This window comes from Oncorhynchus gorbuscha, linkage group LG12 (genome assembly GCF_021184085.1).
Source record: "Oncorhynchus gorbuscha isolate QuinsamMale2020 ecotype Even-year linkage group LG12, OgorEven_v1.0, whole genome shotgun sequence".
Taxonomy (NCBI): domain Eukaryota; kingdom Metazoa; phylum Chordata; class Actinopteri; order Salmoniformes; family Salmonidae; genus Oncorhynchus; species Oncorhynchus gorbuscha.
Window position 1 is genome coordinate 51,876,762 of NC_060184.1, and position 27,405 is coordinate 51,904,166.

The following is a 27,405-nucleotide window of genomic DNA, read 5'->3' on the forward strand; positions in this document are numbered from 1 at the left end:
GGGAGACGGGCAGAGTGAGGCACCGGGCAGAGTGAGGCACCGGGAGAGACCGGGCAGAGTGAGGCACCGGGAGAGACCGGGCAGAGTGAGGCACCGGGAGAGACCGGGCAGAGTGAGGCACCGGGAGAGACCGGGCAGAGTGAGGCACCGGGAGAGACCGGGCAGAGTGAGGCACCGGGAGAGACCGGGCAGAGTGAGGCACCGGGAGAGACCGGGCAGAGTGAGGCACCGGGAGAGACCGGGCAGAGTGAGGCACCGGGAGAGACCGGGCAGAGTGAGGCACTGGGCAGAGTGAGGCACCGGGAGAGACCGGGCAGAGTGAGGCACCGGGAGAGACCGGGCAGAGTGAGGCACCGGGCAGAGTGAGGCACCGGGAGAGACCGGGCAGAGTGAGGCACCGGGCAAGAGTGAGACACCGGGAGAGACCGGGCAGGGTGAGACACCGGGAGAGACCGGGCAGTGTGAGACACCGGGAGAGACCGGGCAGGGTGAGACACCGGGAGAGACCGGGCAGGGTGAGACACCGGGAGAGACCGGGCAGGGTGAGACACCGGGAGAGACCGGGCAGGGTGAGACACCGGGCAGAGTGAGAGACCGGGCAGAGTGAGACACCGGGAGAGACTGGGCAGGGTGAGACACCGGGCAGAGTGAGACACCGGGAGAGACCGGGCAGAGTGAGACACCGGGAGAGACCGGGCAGGGTGAGACACCGGGAGAGACCGGGCAGGGTGAGACACCGGGAGAGACCGGGCAGGGTGAGACACCGGGAGAGACCGGACAGAGTGAGACACCGGGAGAGACCGGGCAGAGTGAGAAAGGGAGAGAGAGAGAGACCGGGCAGAGTGAGACACCGGGAGAGACCGGGCAGAGTGAGACACCGGGAGAGACCGGGCAGGGTGAGGCACCGGGAGAGACCGGGCAGAGTGAGGCACCGGGAGAGACCGGGCAGAGTGAGGCACCGGGAGAGACCGGGCAGAGTGAGGCACTGGGCAGTGTGAGGCACCGGGAGAGACCGGGCAGAGTGAGGCACCGGGAGAGACCGGGGAAAGAGTGAGGCACCGGGCAGAGTGAGGCACCGGGAGAGACCGGGCAGAGTGAGGCACCGGGCAAGAGTGAGACACCGGGAGAGACCGGGCAGGGTGAGACACCGGGAGAGACCGGGCAGGGTGAGACACCGGGAGAGACCGGGCAGGGTGAGACACCGGGAGAGACCGGGCAGGGTGAGACACCGGGAGAGACCGGGCAGGGTGAGACACCGGGAGAGACCGGGCAGGGTGAGACACCGGGAGAGACCGGGCAGGGTGAGACACCGGGAGAGACCGGGCAGGGTGAGACACCGGGCAGAGTGAGAGACCGGGCAGAGTGAGACACCGGGAGAGACCGGGCAGGGTGAGACACCGGGCAGAGTGAGACACCGGGAGAGACCGGGCAGAGTGAGACACCGGGAGAGACCGGGCAGGGTGAGACACCGGGAGAGACCGGGCAGGGTGAGACACCGGGAGAGACCGGGCAGGGTGAGACACCGGGAGAGACCGGGCAGGGTGAGACACCGGGAGAGACCGGACAGAGTGAGACACCGGGAGAGACCGGGCAGAGTGAGAAAGGGAGAGAGAGAGAGACCGGGCAGAGTGAGACACCGGGAGAGACCGGGCAGAGTGAGACACCGGGAGAGACCGGGCAGGGTGAGACACCGGGAGAGACCGGGCAGGGTGAGACACCGGGAGAGACCGGGCAGGGTGAGACACCGGGAGAGACCGGGCAGAGTGAGAAAGGGAGAGAGAGAGACCGGGCAGAGTGAGAGAGAGAGCAGAATTGTTGAGCAGAATTGGGTCAATATCCCCTCCTCATTCGAATAGAAAAAAAGAGCCATCAATTTTTTACAACCACCTAAAAACAAGTGACCCCAAAACATTCCATCACACAACTCTACAATGTCAAGAGTCCCCTCAGCCAGCTGGTTCTGAGGCTCAGTTCACCAAACCAAACCAACCCCATAGAGCCTCAGGACAGCACTCAGAAAATTTGGCCCAACCAAATCATCACAAAACAAAAAGAAAAATATATCACCTATTGGAAAGACCACAAAAAAATCAAAGTAAACTTCAATGCTATTTTGCTCTAAACAGACAGTCTGCCACCATGTACTATCTGACCACTGTGACTGATAGAAAACTGAGGAAAACATTGACTAGGTACATACTCAGTGAGCACATTCTGGCTATAGAGACCGGTCGTCACGGACAAACCTGGCTGCCCAGAGAGGACAGGCTGTGCTCACTCTGCTCCAGGGGAGAGGTAGAGACAGAGCTGCATTTCCTATTACACTGTGACAAATACTCAGACCAAACAGAATATTTATTTCCCAAAATTATAATTCAATACAAAGAATTTGAAACTATAAAAGATGAAGAAAAAATCAAATATTTATTGAGTGAAAAGCCAAAATCTGCAGTTTTGGCTGCCGAATATGTGTCCTCCTGCCACAACCTGAGGGACAACCAGTGAAAAGTGCAAAGTAATGTCGATAATATTTCCCATCTTGTTTTGTTTTGTCTTACATACCATGTCATGTGTCTTCTCAGTCATGTTGACTCTGGTCCACTACCATTGATTTAATGTATTGTTGTTCTCATTCATATTGTTGTTGTAGTTGTTGTTAATGGTAATCCCATGACCACTACTACTATTATTATTGCTGTTGGTCCCACCATTTATTTATATATAAATATATATATATTTGATATATAAATATATATTTTGATTTTATTATTACAATGTAAGTAATAATGAACTTGCCATGTCAATAAAGTCAATTGAATTGAATTGAGAGAGACTGGGCAGAGTGAGAGCGAGAGACCGGGCAGAGTGAGACTGGGCATGGCGAGAGAGAGAGAGAGAGAGCCAGAGAGAGACTGGGCAGAGGGAGAGGGAGAGAGAGCGAGAGAGAGACTGGGCAGAGCGAGAGAGAGAGAGAGAGAGACTGGGCAGAGAGAGAGAGAGACTGGGCAGAGAGAGAGAGAGACTGGGCAGAGAGAGAGAGAGACTGGGCAGAGAGAGAGAGAGACTGGGCAGAGAGTGAGAGAGACTGGGCAGAGAGAGAGAGAGAGAGAGAGAGAGAGAGACTTGGCAGAGCGAGAGAGCGACTGGGCAGAGCGAGACTGGGCAGAGCGAGAGAGCGACTGGGCAGAGCGAGAGAGCGACTGGGCAGAGCGAGACTGGGCAGAGCGAGACTGGGCAGAGCGAGAGAGACTGGGCAGAGCGAGAGAGACTGGGCAGAGCGAGAGAGAGAGAGAGACTGGGCAGAGCGAGAGAGAGAGAGAGACTTGGCAGAGCGAGAGAGCGACTGGGCAGAGCGAGACTGGGCAGAGCGAGAGAAAGACTGGGCAGAGGGAGAGGGAGAGAGCGAGTGAGAGACTGGGCAGAAAGAGAGCGAGAGAGAGACTGGGCAGAAAGAGAGCGAGAGAGAGACTGGGCAGAAAGAGAGCGAGAGAGAGATTGGGCAGAGCGAGAGAGAGTCTGGGCAGAGAGAGAGAGAGTCTGGGCAGAGAGAGAGAGAGTCTGGGCAGAGAGAGAGAGAGTCTGGGCAGAGAGAGAGAGAGTCTGGGCAGAGAGAGAGAGAGTCTGGGCAGAGAGAGAGAGAGTCTGGGCAGAGAGAGAGAGAGTCTGGGCAGAGAGAGAGAGAGTCTGGGCAGAGAGAGAGAGAGTCTGGGCAGAGAGAGAGAGAGTCTGGGCAGAGAGAGAGAGAGTCTGGGCAGAGAGAGAGAGAGTCTGGGCAGAGAGAGAGAGAGTCTGGGCAGAGAGAGAGAGAGAGACTGGGCAGAGAGAGAGAGAGAGAGACTGGGCAGAGAGAGAGAGAGAGAGACTGGGCAGAGAGAGAGAGAGAGAGACTGGGCAGAGAGAGAGAGAGAGACTGGGCAGAGAGAGAGAGAGAGAGACTGGGCAGAGAGAGAGAGAGAGACTGGGCAGAGAGAGAGAGAGAGACTGGGCAGAGAGAGAGAGAGAGACTGGGCAGAGAGAGAGAGAGACTGGGCAGAGAGAGAGAGAGAGCGAGAGACTGGGCAGAGAGAGAGAGAGAGAGAGAGAGAGAGAGAGAGAGAGAGAGAGTGGGCAGAGCGAGAGAGAGAGAGAGTGGGCAGAGCGAGAGAGAGAGAGACTGGGCAGAGCGAGAGAGAGAGAGACTGGGCAGAGCGAGAGAGAGAGAGACTGGGCAGAGCGAGAGAGAGAGAGACTGGGCAGAGCGAGAGAGACTGGGCAGAGCGAGAGAGACTGGGCAGAGCGAGAGAGACTGGGCAGAGTGAGAGAGACTGGGCAGAGCGAGAGAGAGAGAGAGAGAGAGACTGGGCAGAGCGAGAGAGAGAGACTGGGCAGAGCTGAGAGAGAGAGACTGGGCAGAGAGAGAGAGAGAGAGAGACTAGGCAGAGCGAGAGAGAGAGACCGGGCAGAGCGAGAGAGAGGGAGAGAGAGACCGGGCAGAACGAGAGAGAGAGATAGACCGGGCAGAGCGAGAAAGAGAGAGAGAGGCAGAGCGAGAGAGAGAGAGACACCGGGCAGAATGAGAGAGAGAGATAGACCGGGCAGAGCGAGGGAGAGAGAGAGAGACCGGGCAGAGCGAGGGAGAGAGACCGGGCAGAGCGAGGGAGAGAGACCGGGCAGAGCGAGGGAGAGAGAAAGAGAGACCGGGCAGAGCGAGGGAGAGAGAAAGAGAGACCGGGCAGGGAGAGAGAGAGAGACCGTGCAGAGCGAGGGAGAGAGACCGGGCAGAGCGAGGGAGAGAGACCGGGCAGAGCGAGGGAGAGAGACCGGGCAGAGCGAGGGAGGCAGACCGGGCAGAGATGGTTGGAAGGAGACGGCTAGAGAGGATGGGCGCTTGAGGAGGACAGAGATGGAGTGGGAGAAAGAGAGAGAGAAATCTCCATCTTCCTTCCAACTGCCGTGATTCACTCATCCGTAGCTACCCACTGATGATTTGTCCCCTGTAATTATACCTCGCAAGCTTGGTCAGGAAAACGTTATTCTTAAATCCCCACTCGATGCGGGCGTAATCATTTAAACCTGTTGTCTGGCTTGTCTTAGGGACGCCGCCTGTAATTGAAACATTAGTGCTTCTGGTCTATATGTGGCTGGTGGGTCTGCGTGCGCCCCACGTTCCCATTTTAATCACATCCTTGATCAGAGACTACACACTACACACTCAGGAGTTTGTGTGCGTATGAGTAAGTGAAAGAGTGTGTGTGTGTGTGTGTGTGTGTGTGTGTGTGTGTGTGTGTGTGTGTGTGTGTGTGTGTGTGTGTGTGTGTGTGTGTGTGTGTGTGTGTGTGTGTGTGTGTGTGTGTGTGTGTGTGTGTGTGTGTGTGTGTGTGTGTGTGTGTCTTGTGTTGAGTCCAGTGTTCACCTGAAAGAATCTCTAGTGTTATTGACTTGCCTCCTGAGTGATGCCAGGGCTGAAGAACCCATGCATGGTTTCTTACTCAATACGAAGTTGACTCAATACGTGATATGTACTTACAGCCTTATTACCCGTGAACAGATGTGAAAACGAATGGAAGCATTTGCTCAAACATATTGAGCACGTTCACATGCCATGAAGACGTTATGATTGGTGGGTTGCTGAGGTGTGTGTGCAACCCACGTGTTTTTGCACGATATTCCAAATGCCTGTATTTGCAAGAATCAAGGTTTTTGTTTTATTTTTTTATTTTTTGTTTTCATGTGTGTTTGTGTCTTCCTGTTCTCATGCTGTCTTTTTGGTCTCATCTCCTTCACTCCCTCTGTGCTGTGTGCGCCTTCCCTTTTACACCAGAGATCTGTAATGGAATGATGAGATGCTCATGTCTCCGCCGTAACAATTGTAGTCGTTGCCCCAAAGTCGGGTTGGCAGGCGACAAGTTTACGTCCAAAGTAACCCCGTAGAAATACATGTGGCTTATTTTTGGACAGATTTTGTCAAGAGTGAAACCCCTCACTTCACCTCTTCCTCTCTGTTTACATACACAGCAAGTCCCTCCCCCTGCCACTCACAAAAACAAAGATGAAAGATCACTTCTACCTCTGGCAAGCTGTTTCAACTCACAAATTGCATTTGAGGTTTGGCCCAACGGAATCGGTCAAATAGACACCGATACACATTGAGAAGTTAACCTCTCTGACAATACCCTTCTATGTATCATCACTACTAATACGGGAGTATCAACATTGATTCGGGCAAATGAATGCTCATTTTGCCGTACCGCTAGCAGCATTTTACCCAAAGACTGTTATACTAGCTGTCTAGTCTGTGTTTTATACATGTGAGAAATAAGTCAGGCCACTTGATTACAATATCTGAACAAAGTGGAAAAGCTGCAGTTGGAGACAAGACACAGGGGTGGGTTCGCAAGTAGATCCACGTTTGCTAAACTGGAAGTATCAAGATTAGCTGGCTACTCACGAGCACGTGGGCTTGTTCTTGAGAGATTGTTTGAGAACTGTGTTAATTTTCTATAATGCCCGTGACAATAAGTTAGTCATTATTAGTTAATGTGCATTATGCGTGGTACTGATTTTATAATTTTTTTACAAAAAGGCCACTTTCAAAGACTGACTTGAAAGTCAGATCAGTGATTATTGTAAAAAATAATAATAATAATAAAAGCAGGTTAAACTATTTTGATTAAAATAATACAATTTCTTAGTTAATCTTTTTTAATGGTTGTGGGAGGCTTGTATTTAGCATGGGGGTCATTTCACAACCCTGGATTCATTAGATTATTGCTGACTGTTTTAAATGCAGTGTATCTGTAATGAATACTCAGGGAGAAATGTATTTCGCCTTCGCAGCTGGCAGGAATCATGGTCATACACAGGTAGGCAAACAGGCAGGTGAAACAACTACGACTGAAGGCTCTAACTGGTTCTCACAAGCGAGCTAGGAAAAGGCTTAGTACAGTCGTGGCCCACAATTTTGAGAATGACACAAATATTGATTTCCACAAAGTTTGCTGCTTCAGTGTCTTTAGATATTTTTGTCAGATGTTGCTATGGAATACTGAAGTAAAATTACAAGCATTTCATAAGTGTCAAAGGCTGTTATTGACAATTACATGAAGTTGATGCAAAGTGTGAATATTTTCAGTGTTGACCTTTCTTTTTCAAGACCTCTGCTATCCGCCCTGGCATGCTGTCAATTAAGTTCTCGGTCACATTATGACTGAGGGCTGCCCAGTCTTGCATAATCAATGCTTGGAGTTTGTCCGAATTTGTGGGTTTTTGTTTGTCCACCCGTCTCTTGAGGATTGACCACAAGTTCTCAATGGGATTAAGGTCTGGGGAGTTTCCTGGCCATGGACTCAAAATATAGATGTTTTGTTCCCGAGCCACTTAGTTATCACTTTTGCCTAATGGCAAGGTGCTCCATCATGCTGGAAAAGGCATTGTTCATCACCAAACTGTTCCTGGATGGTTGGGAGAAGTTGCTCTCGGAAGGATGTATGAACTGAACTAAATAAGGTGCTGATGAGACCAGGTAACTAACACAGGTAAAATCAATGAACGAAAAGGAAAGACAGGGCTACGTTCAAGAACACAAAGAAACAGGGCTACGTTCTAGAACCCAACGAAACAGAACACAAGGTTGACTAAGAAAATAAATACACAACTTTGCAGCATTTGACATTTTAACTGACCTGAAAAGCTTATTTAGAGAGAAAATATGAATTGCCCATAAGTTAAAAAAAATGATAATAATAATATCGGGACAATTTTTAAGCCATATCGTCCAGCCCTATGCTCAGTCTGGCCAAACTCACTTGGAATGGTTCTTATCTTTAATGGTTGATCTTTTTTCCACTTGGGAAATCCCTTATGACAGACAACGTCACCGGCTGTCATTTCTCTGTCTCTGTCCCTCTGTGTCTCTCCCCCTGTCTCTCTCTGGAATGACTCACCCAATATGACACCAACACCAAATTGGGTCCTGACGACCTGTCTCCCTAGCAACCACCCCATCTCACCGCCGTTAATGCAGCGTGGCACACAGCGAGACTAAGTGACCGAACGGGAGGAACACACAGCACAAATGCATATCTCTCTCCACAGGCCGAGGAAAAGGAGGGCACTGTCTGTCAGTGTGGGGCGATGGGAGCTTTCAAATGTGTGTTTTTAGTGTGTGCGTGCCTTCCCCTGGTGTTCTAATGGTCATTGAGGAGACCTCTGTGCTCAGAATGACAAGCTGCTGACTCATTCAGGATGCATCTCAAATGGCACCCTAGTAACTACATAGTGCACTACTTTTGACCAAAACACTATGTAGGGAATAGGGTGCCATTTGGGATGCAGGCACACAGTCAGTCAGACACCAGGCAGCAGATGCTTCAGGCTGTGTCTGAAATGGCACCATATTCCCTATATAGTCCACTATTTTAAAAGGCACTAGTGCTTTCTGAACATACTCAGACCCCTTTTTCAAAATGTTGTTAGGTTACAGCCTTATTCTAAATTGATTAAATTGTGTTTTTTTCACCCATCATCAATCAACACACAATATGCCATAATGACAAAGCAAAAACAGGTAAAATAAAATTTAAAAAATGAAATTTACCTAAGTATTCAGATGCTTTACTGAGTACTTTGTTAAAGCACCTTTGGCAGTGATTACAGCCGCAGGTCTTCTTGGGTTTGACGCTACAAGCTTGGCACACCTGTATTTGGGGAGTTTCCCCTATTCTCTGCAGATCTTCTGCGAGCTCTGTAAGGTTGGATGGGGAGCATTCCTGCACAGCTGTTTTCAGATCTCTCCAGACAAGTTCGATTGAGTTCAAGTCAGTTCTCTGGCTGTGCCACTACAGCCCTATCGATGAGAATGGGGTTGTACTCGGTCCTCCTTTTCCTGTAGTCCAAAATCATCTCCCCTGATCAAGACAAAGGATATGATTGTGGACTACAGAAATAGGAGGACCGAGCAAGCCCCCATTCTCATCGATAGGGCTATAGTGGAGCAGGTTGAGAGCTTCAAGTTCCTTGGTGTCCACATCACCAAAAAACTATCATGGTCCAAACACCAAGACAGTCGTGAAGAGGGCAGGACAATGCGTATTCCCCCTCTGGTTGCATCACCTCCTGGTATGGCAACTGCACGGCCTCTGACTACAAGGCACTATAGAGGGTAGTGCGTACGGCCCAGTTTATCACTGGGGCCAAGCTTCCTGCCATCCATGACCTCTATACCAGGCGGTGTCAGAGGAAGGCCCAAAAATTTGGCACGTTCCCCAGCCACCAAACGTTACCGGGGCGCCAAGTCTAGGTCTACAAGGCTTCTTAACAGCTTCTACCCCTAAGCCATAAGACTCTTGAACAGTTAATCAAATGGCTACCTGGACTATTTGCATTGTCCCCACCCCCTATTGTTATGCAGCTGCTACTCTGTTTATTATCCTCTACCTACATGTATATATTACCTCAATTACCTCAACTAACCGTTGCCCCCTGTATATAACACATTGACTCTGTACTGGAACCACCTGTAAATAGCCTCACTACTGTTATTTGATTGTTGCTCCTTAATTATTTGTTATTTTATTTTATTAAAAAACTGCATTGTTGGTTAAGGGCTTGTAAAGTAAGCATTTCACCTGTTGTATTCGGCACATGCAACAAATAACATTTGATTTGATTTGAAGGACATTCAGAGACTTGTCCCGAACCTCTCCTGCTTTGTCCTGGCTGTGTGCTTAGGGTCGTTGTCCTGTTGGAAGGTGAACCTTCGCCCCAGTCTGAGGTCCAGAGCGCTCTGGAGCAGGTTTTCATCATGGATCTCTCTGTGCTTTGCGCCGTTTATCATTCCCTCGATCCTGACTAGTCTCCCAGTCTCTGCCACTGAAAACATGCCCATAGCCTGATGCTGCTACCACCATGCTTCATTGTAGGGATGGTGCAAGGTTTCGTCCTGACGTGACACTGGCATCCAGGCCAAAGAGTTCAATCTTGGTTTCATCAGACCAGAAAATCTTGTTTCTCATGGTCTGAGAGTCTTTAGGTGGCTTTTAGCAAACTCCAAGCGGGCTGTCATGTGCCTTTTACTGAGGAGTGGCTTCCGTCTGGCCACTCTACCATAAAGGCCTAATTTGTGGAGTACTGCAGAGATGGTTGTCCTTCTGCAAGGTTCTCCAAATCTCCACAGGTGAGCACTGTCAGAGTGACCATTGGGTTCTTGGTTACCTCCCTGACCAAGGCCCTTCTCCCCCGATTTCTCAGTTTGTTCAGGCAGCCAGCTCTAGGAAGAGTCTTTGTGGTTCCAAACTTCTTCCATTTAAGTGTGATCGAGGCCACTGTGTTCTTGGGGAACTTCAATGCTGTAGAAATGTTTTGGTAATCTTCCCCAGTCTGTGCCTCGACACAATCCTGTCTCGGCGCTCTAAATTCCTTCGACCTCATGGTCATTTACTAGAGGTGGACTCTATTCAAGTTGTAGAAACATCTCAAGGATGATCAATTGAAACAGGATGCACCTGAGCTCAATTTCAAGTCTCAAAGCAAAGGGTCTGAATACTTATGTAAATTAAGTATTTCTGTTTTGTTTGTTTAATTGTCATGTTTTGTCATTTATTATCTTGTCTTGTCCCTGTGCTTCCCATTCTATTCGTTTCCCTCTGCTGGTCTTATTAGGTTCTTTCCCTCTTTCTATCCCTCTCTCTCCCCCTCCCTCTCTCACTCTCTCGCTCTCTCTTCTCTCTATCGTTCCGTTCCTGCTCCCAGCTGTTCCTATTCCCCTAATCAATCATTTAGTCTTCCCACACCTGTTCCCGATCCTTTCCCCTGATTAGAGTCCCTATTTCTTCCTTTGTGTTCCGTTCCTGTCCTGTCGGTTCCTTGTCTAGAATTCACCGTGCTGTGTTTGTGTATCGCCCTGTCGTGTCGTGTTTTCCTCAGATGCTGCGTGGTGAGCAGGTGTCTGAGTCTGTCTGGTTCAAGTGCCTTCCCGAGGCAACCTGCTGTTCACCTGCTGTTCAAGATCGAGTCTCCAGTTTGTCCTCGTCATTTCGAGTGAAAGTTGTGTTTTTTGTTTGTATTTACTTTACTGGATTAAAGACTCTGTTTTCGCCAAGTCGCTTTTGGGTCCTCTTTCACCTGCATGACATTAATACTTTGGAAAAATTTCTTGACCTGTTTTTGTTTTGTCATTATGGGGTATTGGGTATAGATTGCTGCAGATGTTGTTTTTTTTCATCAATTTTAGAATAAAGCTACAACGTAACAAAATGTGGGAAAAGTCAAAGGATCTGATTACTTTCCAAAGGCACTAGTGCACTACTTCAGTATGGTGCCATTTGGTACACTTTCTGTTATTGTATCTCCCTCCATGGAGTTATAAAGGCTTCTCCCAAAAAAAATCACTCGGTAACCTCTTCCCCCCCTCTTTCTCTCTTTCCATCTCTCCTCATCTCCCCTTTTACAGGACCTCCGAGAAGTGTGGCTCAACTACCCGCCCCATCCTCTGCAGGTTGGTTGGAAATAATCTATTTGTCTGTTTATCCCTGCAATGCTCAGAATGGATATTGTATATACAATGACGGCCTACCGGGGAACAGTGGGATAACTGACTTGTTCAGGGGTAGAACGACAGATTTTTACCTTGCCAAACGTCCACATACTTTTGCATATATAGTGTATGTAAGGCCCCCCTCCCCATAGAGCACAGCTTTCTCTCACACACACACACACACACATACACACACACACTGTTCCAGTTATCCTCTCCACATGAGTTTTGCTGTCTGCTGTGGGATATGATCAATGTAAATGCTGCTAAAACAGCAGAAGACAGTAGCACACGTCTGTGTGTCTGGCGTGTGCCTAAAGCAGAAACGGCTCGTATGTGCCGGTGCAGCAGGGGCGGTGTGTTGTGTGAACACACTCCATTTCTAGCGAGTTCGCTCTGTTGTCTAGCTGCTGTTTCTGCTCTCCATAATCCTCTTTCTCTTTCTTACTGTTACCCAGACACCCTCTCGCTCTTTCATGCTCCGTCTCTGTCGCTCTGTAACTTTTATTCTCTTTCGATATATTTGATTCTCTTTCTTTCTCTCCTCATACTGTCTTAATTCTTTCTTTCTGCCTCTCTCTCCCCCCCTTGCTTTGCATGATCTGCCTAGAAACATTGGGTTGTGGAGTGAAGAGCATGTTTGTTTGAAATCAGGATTTGGAAGAAGAGATCAAAGATGGTGTAACAGGATTATTCTCCAGTCCCAAATCACATGGGGCCTCCAGGGACCCAAACACTGCTTGTGTGTGTGTGTGTGTGTGTGTGTGTGTGTGTGTGTGTGTGTGTGTGTGTGTGTGTGTGTGTGTGTGTGTGTGTGTGTGTGTGTGTGTGTGTGTGTGTGTGTGTGTGTGTGTGTGTGTGTGTGCGTGCACGCGTGCTTGTGTTTTTGTGTGTCAGTTCCACTTATTGTCTTTGTTTTACCAAAATGCTCCAGCCACTCATTCTTGACTTGTTACTAGCTTCTAACGATGGCAGCTGATGGTAATTTCAGCCATGCCTTCCCACCAGCAGCCTTTGAGGTCAGGGTGGAGCCTTGAGGTCAATCCCACAATCCTCAGCGGTCAGGGAGGGACCACTCCTGGGTAATTACGAGGTTTGGAGCAAAAGGCCAGCCTTCCATCTCTCCATATTTCCACCCTGATTCAGTCTGCTGTGGGTTAGTCAGGGTGGTCTGGTCTCCCTCTCCTACGTACCTTGTGTGGCTGTCTTAGTTTATGTACGCTTGATTTGAATGACCTTTAACATGAGTTAATCAATTTACAATAAGATTATTATTTAAGTGAAGACATCTGTTTTTTGGTAATGTTGGTGAAGTTGGTTAGCAGAGAGAATCCACATCTGGCACAAAGACTCTCTCTCTGACCTTAAAGGGTTACCAGGTGTCTTTCAGCCTAAAGGGCTACCAGGTGTATCTTTCTCTCTCAGCCCACAGGGTTACCAGGTGCCTCTATGACTCCAGGCAGGACATGAAGGCTGATGATCATCAGGAGTTAGTTTGCTGAAAGAGATTCACCAGTAAAGAGGCCCAGGCTTATGGTGATGCCAAGCCATCTCCAGGATACTGTTCTGTAGTAATGGTGTGTGCGTGCACCTCTGTGTCTGTTGGCCCATGTGCTACATTAGCATGAACACCATGGCTAAGTGCTGCCTGCCTGCGCAGCGCTCCTGACTCAGTCAGTCTGTGGAGAAAGTGAAACAGAGCAGAACGATTCCTGGTTGACAACATGCACATCTTCATGTCCTCCCTGTTCCCCTCTGCTCTCTCTCTCTGCACCAGCACCTGCCTCATCACCACCCTCGGCTCTCCGAAATCATTTACCACTGTGTCATTCACGTCAACACGCAACGCAAGCTTCACATCCCCTTTTGGTTCAGTGTGAATGAGTATGAATACGGAGACTGAAACTACTTTCCATGCTTTAGGCCAGAACTGTGAGTGCTCAGAGTTGTGATGGGGGGGGGATAGTTACTTATCGCAATGTTGTTTTTGGACTATATTATATTGATATTTGACTTCGTTAGCTGGCGCTATTCGGCTGTACCTGCGCCAAAACTCCAGTATTTTTCATCCTATAGCTTGTTCTCCCAACTTTTTAAATATTGGGCCAACATGTTTTCAGCACTTTTATTTCCTTGATTGGTCAAAACTCGTTTTCTCATGCTCTTGTCTCTCTGCAGCAGCCATATAGTGAGCAGTGTGTTTGGAACATATCACAATAAAATCACAGTATCAAATCGCAATACATATTAAATCACGAGAATGGCAATACTTATCGTATCGCCACCTAAGTATTGGGATGATATCGTATTGTGAGGTCCCTAGCAATTGGGGGCGGCAGCGTAGCCTAGTGGTTAGAGCGTTGGACTAGTAACCGGAAGGTTGCGAGTTCAAACCCCCGAGCTGACAAGGTAAAAATCTGTCGTTCTGCCCCTGAACAGGCAGTTAACCCACTGTTCCCAGGCAGTCATTGAAAATAAGAATGTGTTCTTAACTGACTTGCCTGGTTAAATAAAGGTAAAATAATAAAAAATATACAAAAATTCCAGCCCTATCAGAGAGCCACCTGGGCCGGAGTGTGCTCCGATTTACACTTTAGGGGATACCTAGTCAGTTGCACAACTGAATGCATTCAACCAAAATGTGTCTTCCGCATTGAACCTGGTAATTTTTCCACATTGTTTTTATTTTTCATGATTGATTTTTCCTTTTGAACTGTTGCTAGCAGGCCAGCCATCATCCCCTTAGAAAAACTCCACATAAAAAATGTGTCAAACTAAATGCCAGACTAAAAGTATGTGTTTGTGTGATACAGTGTTATGAATGCTGGACTCGTCAAATGCCGTTAGTGGTGACGCATGGCATTTAAACAATTGTCGTTAATTAAGAGGAAGGCAGATGTGAAAGTCTTCTTTGGGGCTAAAGTGGGAAGACGGAACCATGACATTTCCAGCAGCCGTCCAATTAAAATGTAGAGTTGGCAACCAACCACTCTGTCTGTTTGACACTTGGCGTCTAGCTATTCCACCACTGCTTAGTCTATATTGCTTCAATGAAAGCAGGTAAACTCAGAGGGACAATGTGCAATATTTACTGCTCTCCAGTGCTCAATGGAATATATACTGTGTGTACAAAACATTAGGAACACCTGCTCTTTCCATGACGGAGACTATCCAGGTGAAGTCTATGATCCCTTATTGATGTCACCTCTGAAATCCACTCCAATCAGTGTATATTAAGGGGATGAGACCTGTTAAATAAGGATTTTTAAGCTTTGAGACAATTGAAACATGGATTGTGTATGTGTGGCATTCAGAGGGTGAATGGGCAATGCAAAATATTTAAGTGCCTTTGAAAGTGGTATGGTAGTAGGTGCCAGCGCACCAGTTTGAGTGTGTCAGGAACTGCAATGCTGCTGGGTTTTTCACGCAAAACAGTTTCCCTTGTGTATCGAGAATGTCCACCATCCAAAGGACATCCATCCAACTTTAAAAATTAAAAATATATATATTTAACTAGGCAAGTCAGTTAAGAACAAAATCTTATTTGCAATGGCGGCGACACTTGGCCAATTGTGCGCCGCCCTATGGGACTCCCAGTGGCGCAGCGGTCTAAGGCACTGCAGCTCAGTGCTAGAGGCATCACTACAGACACTCTGGTTTGATTCCAGGCTCTATCACAAACGGACGTGATTAGGAATCGCATAGGGCGGCACACAATTGGCCCAGCATCATCGAAGTTTGGCCGGGGTAGACCTTCATTGTAAATAAGAACAACAGCAAAGGAACTTGTGAAGATGCTGGAGGAAACAGGTACAGAAGTATCTATATCCACAGCAAAACGAGTCCTATATCGACATAACCTGAAAGGCCGCTCCGACAGAAGAAGCCACTGTGCTAAAACCACCATAAAATATAACTTTTTGGCCAGAATGACCATAGTTATGCTTGGAGGAAAAAGGGGGAGGCTTGCAAGCCGAAGAACACCATTCCAACCGTGAAGCCCGGGAGCAGCATCATGTTGTGGTGGTGCTTTGCTGCAGGAGGGACTGGTGCACTTCACAAAATAGATGACATCATGAGGGAAGAAAATTATGTGGATACATTGAAACAACATCTCAAGACATTAGTCAGAAGTTAAAGCTTGGCCACAAATGGACAATGACTCCAAGCATACTTCCAAAGTTGTGGCAAAATGGCTTAAGGACAACAAAGTCAATGTATTGGAGTGACCATCACAAAGCCCTGACCTCAATCCTATAAAAAATGTGTGGGAGGAACGGAAAAAGCGTGTGCGAGAAAGGAGGCCTACAAACCTGACTCAGTTACACCAGCTCTGTCAGGAGGAATGGGCCAAAATTCACCCCACTTATTGTGGGAAGCTTGTAGACGGCTACCCAAAACGTTTGACCCAATTTAAACAATTTAAAGGCAAAGCTACCAAATACTAATTGAGTGTATGTAAACGTCTGATCCACTGGGAATGTAATGAAAGAAATAAAAGCTGAAATAAATCATTCTCTCTATTCTGTGTTGATCGTAACTGACCTAAGACTGGGAATTTTTACTAGGATTAAATTTCAGGAATTGTGAAAAACTGAGTTTAAATGTATTTGGCTAAGGTGTATGTAAACTTCTGACTTCAACTGCAGATACTGCTCTCTGCTAGAGGCTGATGAATGCATCTATTAGACCTAGTGCATCTCCTGATTTAACACACACACACAGCCCTCTCCTGATTTCACACATGCGTTCTAGCATATCCCTTCCCCTAATAAGGGAGGTCATCATTATTATGCAGTGTTCTGTCTCTGTTAAAACCCTATTGCCCTGAACTAGCAACCATGGGGGGACGGGGGGTGTTAGGAAAACATCTGACTAGATAGAAAGAGTATAGAAAATATAATGGACTTATATTTTCAAATAACTGCCCCATTCCTGGCCCACAAAGGAATCATTAAAATCAAATCTGAGCGGCCCTCCGTTGAATTCTGAAATCCCGACGTGGCCCTAAAGCCAGAAAGTTTGCTCACCTCTAGTCTTCTACCTGCCCTTCAGATCCAGACTTGCCTATCCCTGCTCTAATCTAAACCACAGCTGAATTCCACGGAGGTGCCGCTCTTTTCATGCGGTGTTTAGCTGTAAATGCTGTGTTGTGTTTTACCAGGTGCAGGAGCCGCAGACGGACAGGCAGCTGATCGAGACGTCTCCGGTGCTTCAGAAGCTGACAGACTTTGAGGACACCATCGGTGTTATGTTCACACACTGTCGCCTGCTGGCCAGAGCTTTCACACTGAGGACTGTGGGCTTCAACCACCTCACACTGTGAGTATGGGAGGGTGTGTGTGTGCTTGCGTGCGTGCGTGGCTCCCCGGTCTATCCTCCGTCCCAGTACCGTAGTGATTGATGGACTGTGCAACTCGTAGTTGTCCCACTGCCTAATCCTGGGTCTTTTGCAGCCTGTGTAGTCCTCCCACGGGACACTAAAATCCCTCTCCAGCCATTGCCTGACTCCTCTAGTGAGGTCACAGCCCCGCTCCCCCATGGGAAATGTAGTTTTTAAATGTTGATTATATTTACTAGCTGGCCCGAGGCTTTGGTTCTTATTCATTCTCTCTCATGCGAATGGTCTTTCCCTCTCTCCCTCTGTTAAGTTCTCTCTTTGTTTCTCTCTTTTGTTCCCTCTCTCATTCTTTCCCTCGTTCTCTCTCTTTCTTAGTGTATTGCTACAGGTTTTATTTACTTTAATTGACACTTCATGTGTTATGGATACACATATTTTTTAAACAAATGTTTGAGATGTTCTTTGACTTGATTTGACCCGAGAGTTCATTTCAGATTCCAACATCAATATAATTGTCTCAAAAGGCTTATATATCAAATCAAACTTCGTGTCTAAAATAATGGGGAAATCATTGATTTTCTAAAGTTTCTGACATTAAGGATTTCAATTGAGTGAAGAACCACTGTGTTTCTCTGCCTGCTTCTCACCTTTTATAGAAGGCTTTCATTGCTTGCAACTTACTGTAGAAAAATAGTGTGAAGAATGGGTGTTTTTTGCTCGAGTGTAAACAATGTGTTATTGAGTAAGTCTGTATGAATCATACTTGTCTCGAGATTAACATTGTTACCTTTGGTGTTACACTGTAGCATTATTTTAAAAGCAAAATAAAAGCTGCACACTCTGATTCAATACTTTATTCATCAACAGCAAGCTGTCTTTATTCGATTTTCACCAACTGTACTGTAGCATTGTTCATTCATTGTGTTAAAAATGCTGTTAAAAATGACATGTAATGGAACGTAATTGCACGAGTCATGTAGGCTTTTAGGAGATGTGCTTCACTGTGTAGGCGTTTGATACATTTACAATAGTGAAATGTTAGCAACACAATAGTGAGCTGGACAGCTAAACCAAATTACCAACTTCACGGTCAGTGAAGTCGATTAGAGGGCTGGAAGTTGAGCTGTCAAGGTTACCTTTGAATGTTGTCCTCCTCAAGGTAGAGAAAGATGCCTGCAATGCTAACCTATTATTACTTTTTTATTTGACCTTTATTTAACTAGGCAAGTCAGTTACGATCAAATTCTTATTTTCATTGACGGCCTAGGAACAGTGGGTTATCTGCCTGTTCAGGGGCAGAACGACAGATTTGTACCTTGTCAGCTCGGGGGTTTGAACTTGCAACCTTCCGGTGACGAATCCAACGCTCTAACCACTAGGCTACCCTGCCGCCCCAATTCTCAATGTATTATTATAAACTGGGTGGTTCAAGCCCTGAATGCTGATTCGCTGACAGCATGCATGACGAAACATTTATTTGTATTGCTCTAATTACGTTGGTAACCAGTTTATAATAGCAATAAGGCACCTCGGGGGTTTGTGGTATATGGCTAATAAACCGCAGCTTAGGGCTCTATCCAGGCACGCCATGTTGCATTTTGCGTAAGAACAGCCCTTAGCCATGGTATATTGGCCATATACCACACCCCCTTGTGCCTTAACACTAGAACCTCTGGGCCTTTCAGCCTAAAAGTACCCGCTAGAGAATGTTGAGACCGTTGCTGGAAGTCTCCTTTTGCAAACGCGTCAGATGCATGTCAACCCACAAGGTGTGCAAACATAAACACCAACGCTTGATAAATAGTGCATAAATAATTGTAAATGATGAATTGCATTAAGAAATATTTGTGGAAATATAGCCATGACAAGATACTGTATCCCACGTACTGTTAACCTTTCTGTGCGTATGAGCGACAGTACAATCTCATGTTCTGCAACATCTGCATGACACTGTCGTGACGTGACTCATTAATGTGATGACGTCTATTTACCTACTATGTTTACTTGTTACTAGATGAAAGTAATCATGTAACAATTAACTCATTAGGAATTTGGGGCACCACGGGCAAAGTTGTTTAACTTCTCTGGGATAGGTGGCAGTATTTTCACGTCCGGATGAAAAGCGTGTCCAAACTAAACTGCATGCTACTCAGGCCCAGAAGCTAAGATATGCATATTATTAGTAGATTTTGATAGAAAACACTCTGACGCTTCTAAACCGTTTGAAACATGTCTGTGAGTATAACAGAACTTATTTGGGAATCCAGATTTCTAAGGGACTTTCTTGCAGTTCCTATCGCTTCAACTGGATGTCAACAGTTTTTAGAAATTGGTTGAGGTTTTTCATTTGAGAAATTAAGAAGTATCACTGTTCAGAACGAGGCTAGAGAGAAGTGTACTCTTTGTTAGAGGCGCGTGACCTGAAAAGCACGCTCCACTTTATTTTCCTCTGGTATTGAACACAGTTAATGCCGTCTTAAATTTGATTGATTATTTACGTTTAAAAAATACCTAAAGTTGTATTAGGACAGTAGTTTGAAATGTTTGGACAAAGCTTACAGGTAACTTAGACATTTTGTAGTCATGTTGCGCGAGTTGGAACCGGTGTTTTTCTGGATCAAACACTCCAAATAAATGGACATTTTGGATATATATATCAATGGAATTAATCGAACAGGAGGACCATTTGTGATGTTTATGGGACATATTGTGCCAACAGAAAAGTTTGTCTAAGGTAAGGCATGAATTATATCTTTATTTCTGCGTTTTGTGTCGCGCCTGGAGTGTTGAAATATGATTGTCTGTGAATGTTTGCTGGGGTGCTGTCCACAGATAATAGCATCGTTTGCTTTCGCCGTAAAGCCTTTTTGAAATCTGACACGTTGGCTGGATTCACAACAAGTGTAGCTTTAGTTTGGTGTGTTGTATGTGTGATTTCATGAGTCAAAGTCACATTTTTATAGTACTTTATTTGAATTTGGGGCTCTGCATTTTCACTGGATTTTGGACAGGTGGGATGGCGTCCCACATATCCCAGAGAGGTTAACGAGTTACCATCTCCCGAAGTAAACTCAACTATATCAGTGGGGCAAAAAAGTATTTAGTCAGCCATCAATTGTGCAAGTTCTCCCACTTAAAAAGATGAGAGAGGCCTGTAATTTTCATCACAGGTACACTTCAACTATGACAGACAAAATGAGGGGAAAAAATCCTGAAAATCACATTGTAGGATCTTTAATGAATTTATTTGCAAATTATCAAGATCTTGAGAATCAGCTGTACATGTGATTGAAGAATGCACTGTACATTTGATGGAAGAATGCACTGCACATGTGATGGAAGAGTGCATTGCACATGTGATGGACGAATGCACTGTTCATGCAGAGGTTTGCAATTCCATTGAATTGGAGATAGTTTAACCAAAATATGCCACAAAACCTAGAATTGCCTATAATCCCACAAATTTCTATAATCCCACAAAAAAAGGTTCACTGTTATAAACTAACTGTTTTGATGAATTTAACCATAATTCCCCAAATTACCGGGATTAACTTCCCATGTAAAATTCCAGGAAAGATTCTGGAAAGTTTCCAACCCCTTGAAGACCTAGCCGCAGCTGGTGGTTTTACTCTTGCGGTATGTTAATTTTTAACTCAATCTTTTATACCCTCGAGTAAAAAGAGGTGTTTGAGCTCCCTCCGGCGTGAACAAATAAGAACAAATTCTTAGTTACGATGATGGCCTAGGAACATTGGGTTAACTGCCTTGTTCATAGTGGCTGCTATGATCTCGTTAGAGAACTAAAATCACAATCCTATCATCACAAAAATAGAAAAGGGAGAGATTCCCCTCCTGCCTAATTTACAACTGAGTGTTAACGTGTCCAAACCGGACCAACCGGTTGTAAGCTATATACCAAGCTCATTTGAGGCCTTTGACCCACCCCCAGGAGCACATAAACAAAGCGATATGTCCAGTGCTCTGGAAATGTCTCTTTACTTGAGGTGTAAGGCCTGCTCTCTTTGTGAAGTCCCCCTTGTTGCGCTCTCGTCAGTCTTTTCTACCCAAATCGTGCCATTCATTCCAGAATTCTGTCTCACCGTGGCAGTTGGGATCAACGTATGTTGGCTCAGTTCTGGTTTTTCTGCGGTGAGGCTCAGGCATCGGAGGCGGAGGCTCAGTGAACATCAGAAACAGATGACTCTTCATCAGCAACGTCGATTTCGAGCTCAATATCCGATCCAACATCCGACTCCAGCTCATCTAAATTCTGCAGCGTTGTAATGCTGTCAGTGCGTCTGATTTGACTCTCTGAGGGGAGATAATATAACATTTCCAGCCTTTCATGATAAAATAATTAGACCGCCCACAATTCTTCATCATTGATTAAAATGTGATGCTGATAGAACTGAGTTTGAAATTTAATCAAATCTAGCTTCAGATAGTGTGAATTGTGTTCATTCAGAACAAGAGGTCGGTAGCAATGCGAGTCTGACACCTCTGATGTAGGGCAACCTTAAGACTGATCTCATTACACTGGAAACTGGAATGAAGGTTGTACAATAGGAAAGTACAGTTAGAGGAGACGGGCACGCGCACACACACACCGACAGAGTAACGTCATGGTGGTGGAAATAGATGGATAGAGGCTGACCTCTTGGAGGACGTGGAGCTGTGAGTTCACCCCTTTTAGAGATCCCAGAGACCAGAGACAAGCTCAGTCTCTACCCACTAAATCCCCTCGGCTGCCTCCCAAATGGAACACTATTCCATATGTAGTGTCATACCTTTTACCTGAAAGTAGTGCAATATAAAGGGGATTAGGGTGCCATTTGGGAAGCAACCCTTTTTCTCATAGGCCCCTAATGATTAGGTCACTCAATGGCTGCCAGGATCAATGATCCCAAACCACGAGAGGCCGCACCACTACTCTCCTCCCGCTTCGCTCTGCTCAGGTTATATACAGTGCATTTGGAAAGAAATTCACACCCCTTGAATTTTTCCACATGTTGTTACATTACAGCCTTATTCTAAAATTGATGGAACATTTTTTTCCCCGTCAATATACACACAATACCCCATAATGTCAAAGCAAATACGGATTTAGAATTTTTGGGGCAAATATATAATAAATAAAAAAACAGAAAAAACACATTTACATAAGTATTCAGACCCTTTACTCAGTACTTTGTTGAAGCACCTTGGGCAGCTATTGCAGCCTCGAGTCCTCTTGGGTATGACGCTACAAGCTTGGCACACCTGTATTTGGGGAGTTTCTCCCATTCTTCTCTCCAGATCCTCTCAAGCTCTGTCAGGTTGGATAGGGATCGTTGCTGCACAGCTTTTTTTCAGGTATCTCCAGAGATGTCCGATTGGTTCACGTCCGATTGGGTTCACGTCCGGGCTCTGGCTGGGCCACTCAAGGACATTCGGAGACTTGTCCCAAAACCACTCCTGCGTTGTCTTGGCTGTGTGCTTTGGGTTGTTGTCCTGTTGGAAGGTGAACCTTCGCCCCAGTCTGAGGTCCTGAGCGCTCTGGAGCAGGTTTTCATCAAGGATCTCTCTCTACTTTGCTCCATTCATCTTTCTCTCAATCCTGACTTGTCTCCCCGTTTCTGCTGCTGGAAAATTATCCCCACAGCCTGATGCTGCCACCACCATGCTTCACCTTAGGGATGGTGCCAGGTTTCCTCCAGACGTGACGCTTTGCATTCAGGCCAAAGTGTTTAATCTTGGTTTCATCAGACCAGAAAATCTTGTTTCTCATGGTCTGAGAGTCTTTAGGGGCCAAGCGGGCTGCCATGTGCCTTTTTTACTGAGGAGTGGCTTCTGTCTGGCCACTCTATTGGTGCATTGGTCCAGAGATTGTTGTGCTTCTGGAAGGGTTCTCCCATCTCCACAGAGGAACTCTGTAGCTCTGTCAGAGTGATCATTGGGTTCTCGGTCACCTCCCTGACAAGGATCCTTCTCCCCCGATTGCTCAGTTTGGCTGGGCAGCCAGCTCGAGGAAGAGTCTTGGTGGTTCCAAACTTATTCCATTTAAGGATGATGGAGGCCACTGTGTTCTTGGGGACCGTCAATGTTGCAGACATTCTTTGGTACCCTTCCCCAGATCTGTGCCTCAACACAATCCTGTCTCGGACCTCTACGGACAATTTTGCTCTGACATGGATTGTCCACTGTGGGACCTTACATAGACAAGTGTGTGCATTTCCAAATCTTGTCCAATCAATTTAATTTACCACAGGTGGACTCCAATCAAGTTGTATAAACATCTCAAGGATGATCAATGGGAGCAGGATGCACCTGAGCTCAATTTCCAGTCTAATAGCAAAGGGTCTGAATACATAATTAAATAAGGAATTTATTTTAAAACATTTCAAAAATGTCTGTCTGTTTACGCTTTGTCATTAGGGGGGTATTGTGTGTAGATTGATGAAGAAAAACATTTATTTAATCTATTTTAGAATAAGGCTGTAACGTAACAAAATGTGGAAAAAGGGAAGGGTTGTATTTTTTAATATTTTCCCGAATGTACTGTGCAGCCTCCCCGGTCGGATCAGGACCCCTGCTGTGGGGAACACTATTCCCCTAAAAGATAGAACTCCCAAGTCGCTGAAAAGCCACTTGCACACAGTCATACACTCCCACAGGCGCTACAAAATGGAACAGTCGTCCCTGAAACGTGGTGCTCCTGAAGCTGTTAAAGGTGTTTTAGTTGAAAGTCAGGGCGGAATAAAGACCTGGGATTCACACTTTACTTTAATTTCCCCCTTGCTTTCCCCTCCCTTAACCTACCCACTACTACCGCTGCATTGTGCCTCCTGTTGGTGGGAATAAGGGACGGCTCTTTGTGCCTTTCACACTGAAATGCTTTCTTCTTCCCCGACCCTCTCTCACACGCCTTCTCACTTTTTTCTCTCTCTCGTTTTCTCTCTCTCTTTTTCTTTCTCTCACACAAACACATGCGCACTCACATCTAACACACAAATCTTGAGGTACAGTATGCTGCAGCACTCGTTTTGCGCTTTCTCGCTCGCTCTCTCTCTCGCGCTCTTGCTCTCACCATCCTAATGAAGCACATTCCAGAAGAATTTCCCAGTTCAGATATGCCGCATAACATAAAACGCGCCAGCCTACGCCACAGAAAGGGGACAATAATCTCTGACCTTTGATGTGATGCTCTCCCCTCTCTCCCCCCTTCCTTCACTTCTCTCTCCTCTCCCCTCATCTCTAACTGTACTCTCCTGCTCTCACCTGCTGATCCTCACATCTCTGGCTGCTTCCCAAATAATGCCCTATTCAGTGCACTATTTTTAACTAGTGCCATATGGGCCCTGGTCAAAAGTAGTGCACTAAATAGGGAATAAGGCACCATTTGGGATGCAACCATGTCTATGTAAATCTCCCCCTTGGATCCACTCTTCTCACTGTGGTCTGTGCTACCCGCCCTGGCTCCTTGGCACAACATCAACCTACATCTGCAACACTGATCTATAATTCTGTTTAATTAAAGAGCATTGCTGCGCAGCGCCTCTCCTCCATCTCCTACCACACTGCAGTTACAGTAAAGTGCACCCCCCTGTCCAGCATGGTACTACTGCATAGAAAGTATGACGCTCGGTCACTCACTGAAGATGATCAAACACATCCATAGATATCAGTAGGGGTGGGGGTTTAATGTAGGAAAGGTTTTTTTTGTGCACGCCTGTGTTTGCACACGTGCTGTGCGTGTCTGCTTGTCCTAGTTAATGCAACACAATCAATTGAAACTCGCCTACGTGCAGCGGTATCATTTATCCAATCCAAGCTTGCAATTCTATTTAACAGTAACCGTATAGACTTTGTGCGTGCGCGCACATGAGTGGTTTAGGACATCTCATTCAGCACGCAACTCTTAAAGATGCGCTAAGCAGAATCCCTCTGCCATTTCCTAGTTGCTAAAATTCTAATAGTTCACCTAATTTCAGTGGATGTGAGAAAACAAGTTTCGAGAATCATTGTACCATCTAAACCACTGTGAAATATATATTCCATAGCCCAACATGTTGTATTTTCTGTTGTTTGACGCTGGTGTACAAAACCGAAATTAAAAGATGCAAAAAACGAACTTAAAAACAGGAAGCATAGAAATAGTGCACATAGAACAGATCTATCACTTCTTAGACTTGCTTTCAATGAGATTGACAGATCTGTAACTCACATTTCTATGTGCATTTTGTCAGGTCACCCAAAAAGTTACATATTGCAGCTTTAACATACAGATGTAAAGCCCCCATGGATTTGACTGAACGTTGAAGCCAAAATGCTGTGGACCTGAAATAAACCCGTCCTTCCTCTCCCTCACCCCTCTTTACCCATCTCTCCCGGCCTCCGCTTCTCTCTACCTCTCTCTCCTCCCTCACCCCTACCCCTTCTCCCCCTGTCTTCCAGGGGCCACAACCAGAGGATGGAGTTCCTTGGAGACTCCATCATGCAGCTGGTGGCTACAGAGTACCTCTTCATCCATTTCCCCGACCACCACGAAGGACACTTAACAGTAAGGACTTCCAAGCAAACCCCTAATGTCTCTCCATCTCTTCTTCCTCATCTTGCACTCCTCTTTCTCTCTCTGTGCTCTCCCTCCATCTTTGTCTCCCCGTCGGTTCGTCCCTTTACTATGAACATCTATAAGCAGCAGTGTGTACGCATCTTTGTTTTCTCTGTTATTCACTGCATCCTTTACTCTCCCACTGCACTTACTAGTGCACCTCTCTTGAACTCGCCCTCCTCTTTGTGTCCCTCCCTCTTTCTTCCCATGTCTTTGTGTGCTGAAAAAAGTGTGTCAGGGGGAGAGAAAGAGAGAGCACAAGAGAGTTGGGTAGCCATTTGTTGTATGGGAAAGTGGCTTTGTCTTTAATAGCAGGCCCTTTGTTGATAGGAGGCTCTCTCTCCCCTGTGATGGCAGTAGAGTACAGATGGAGAGAGATGGACTTTCTCCATATTGATGGTGCTGTAACAGTGTGTGTGTGTGGTGTTAGGGGTGTTTCTGCGTGCCTCTTATATATAGGTAACCTCCGGAACATTCCATTCATGAATTTTCCATATTTTCAATCTATATTGAATGCCCCCCCTCCCCCCCCGGAAGAAAAAGCCACTCTTCATTTTTTGGTTCCTTTTTCTTCCGTTCTCTGCAGTCAGAAAGAAAGAACATACAGTGTTAGTTCTGGAACCAATTTGTCATAGAGAAGTCTTAACTAAAAGCTGCTAAGTAAAATCAGATCTCCAGTTAGATATTTGTTAGTGGAAGAGAGTAGATGTGACATCAATGGGATAAAAGGTCTGCAGTGAAGCATAGCTAAGTGACTGCAAGCTCTACTGAGGATGTGATGGTCCCGGCCTGACCAAGAGTAGAAACAGACTCCGACTCAAATGGATTACAAGTAGATTAGTGCTCATTCAACATGTGTAGCTTTTTATATGTGACTGTGTGTCGTTGAGACGGAGTAAGCAAAGACGTCCCACAGCCTTTTTCTGAACTCATCTCTACTTCTGTACTTTCTTTTCCCCACTGCTATAATTATATTTATCATGTTTTCAGCTGTCTCTTTTAGAGCAGGAAATGCACTTGTCTTGTTCTGACATATCTTCATCTAGAGAGCTTTGAGTCACAATGTAATATTAATGTGAGTGAAACATTGAATATCCTGCACTGTAAAGCATCTGTGATGTGTTAGTCCATATGTTTTTTTTTTTGGGGGGGGTGTATGTGCAAAAGTGCATCTGGGACATGGATATGTCTGTGTTTGAGCTACATTTGATTTCTGCATGTGTGTGTGTTCCACAGCTGTTGCGTAGCTCCTTGGTCAACAACCGTACCCAGGCCAAAGTTGCAGAGGAGCTGGGCATGCAGGAGTTTGCTATCACTAACGACAAAACTAAACGGCCAGTGGCCCTCCGGACCAAGACCCTTGCTGACCTGCTGGAATGTACGTATAGAGTTCACAGCCCTTTTGAATATACATTTGTCACCAAATATATTGGCACCCTTGTATTTTTCTTAAATAATTCCCTTTTTTCTTCTAAAAATAAGTAGAAGGAAAAAAACGTTTGATCTCCACACTTTATTTGATTTTCAACATTGCAGAACAATTTTCTATAAACTCAGGCTAACAATTTTTTTGTGTGTTTTAATAAAGACAAATGACAGGGACAAAATTATTGGCGCCCCGGAGCTAGTACTTGGTTGAACAGCCTCTGGCCAAGATAACTGCGGACAAATGCTTCTTGTAGTTTTAATGAGCTTGCTGCACCTTTCTACTGGGCGATTGGCCCACTCTTCAGCAGCAAACTGTTTTCAGATCTCGGCATAGGTTTTGGATGTGGTTCAGATCTGGACTATTTGATCGATAATTGAGAATAGTCCAGCGTGACTTCTTGAACCATTCCTTGGTGCTTATTGATGTGTGTTCAGGGTCATTGTCCTGCTGGAAGACCCATAACCTTTATTTTCTAAATGAAAATTGTAAACTGAAGTTTGCAAAAAATTAAAGGTGTGCTGCAATCCCGTAAT

The 27,405-nt window shown here is 46.2% G+C and overlaps 1 protein-coding gene across 1 annotated transcript in view; it reads left to right on the forward strand.

The window, feature by feature from the left end:
* The window catches only part of LOC123991123 (ribonuclease 3-like), a 138,823-nt gene that overhangs the window by 73,167 nt on the left and 38,251 nt on the right, over window positions 1-27,405 (forward strand). The window contains 4 exon segments of the mRNA XM_046292350.1: window positions 11,429-11,473; window positions 16,677-16,834; window positions 25,287-25,392; window positions 26,680-26,821. Of these exon segments, the coding sequence (XP_046148306.1) occupies window positions 11,429-11,473; window positions 16,677-16,834; window positions 25,287-25,392; window positions 26,680-26,821 (451 nt within the window).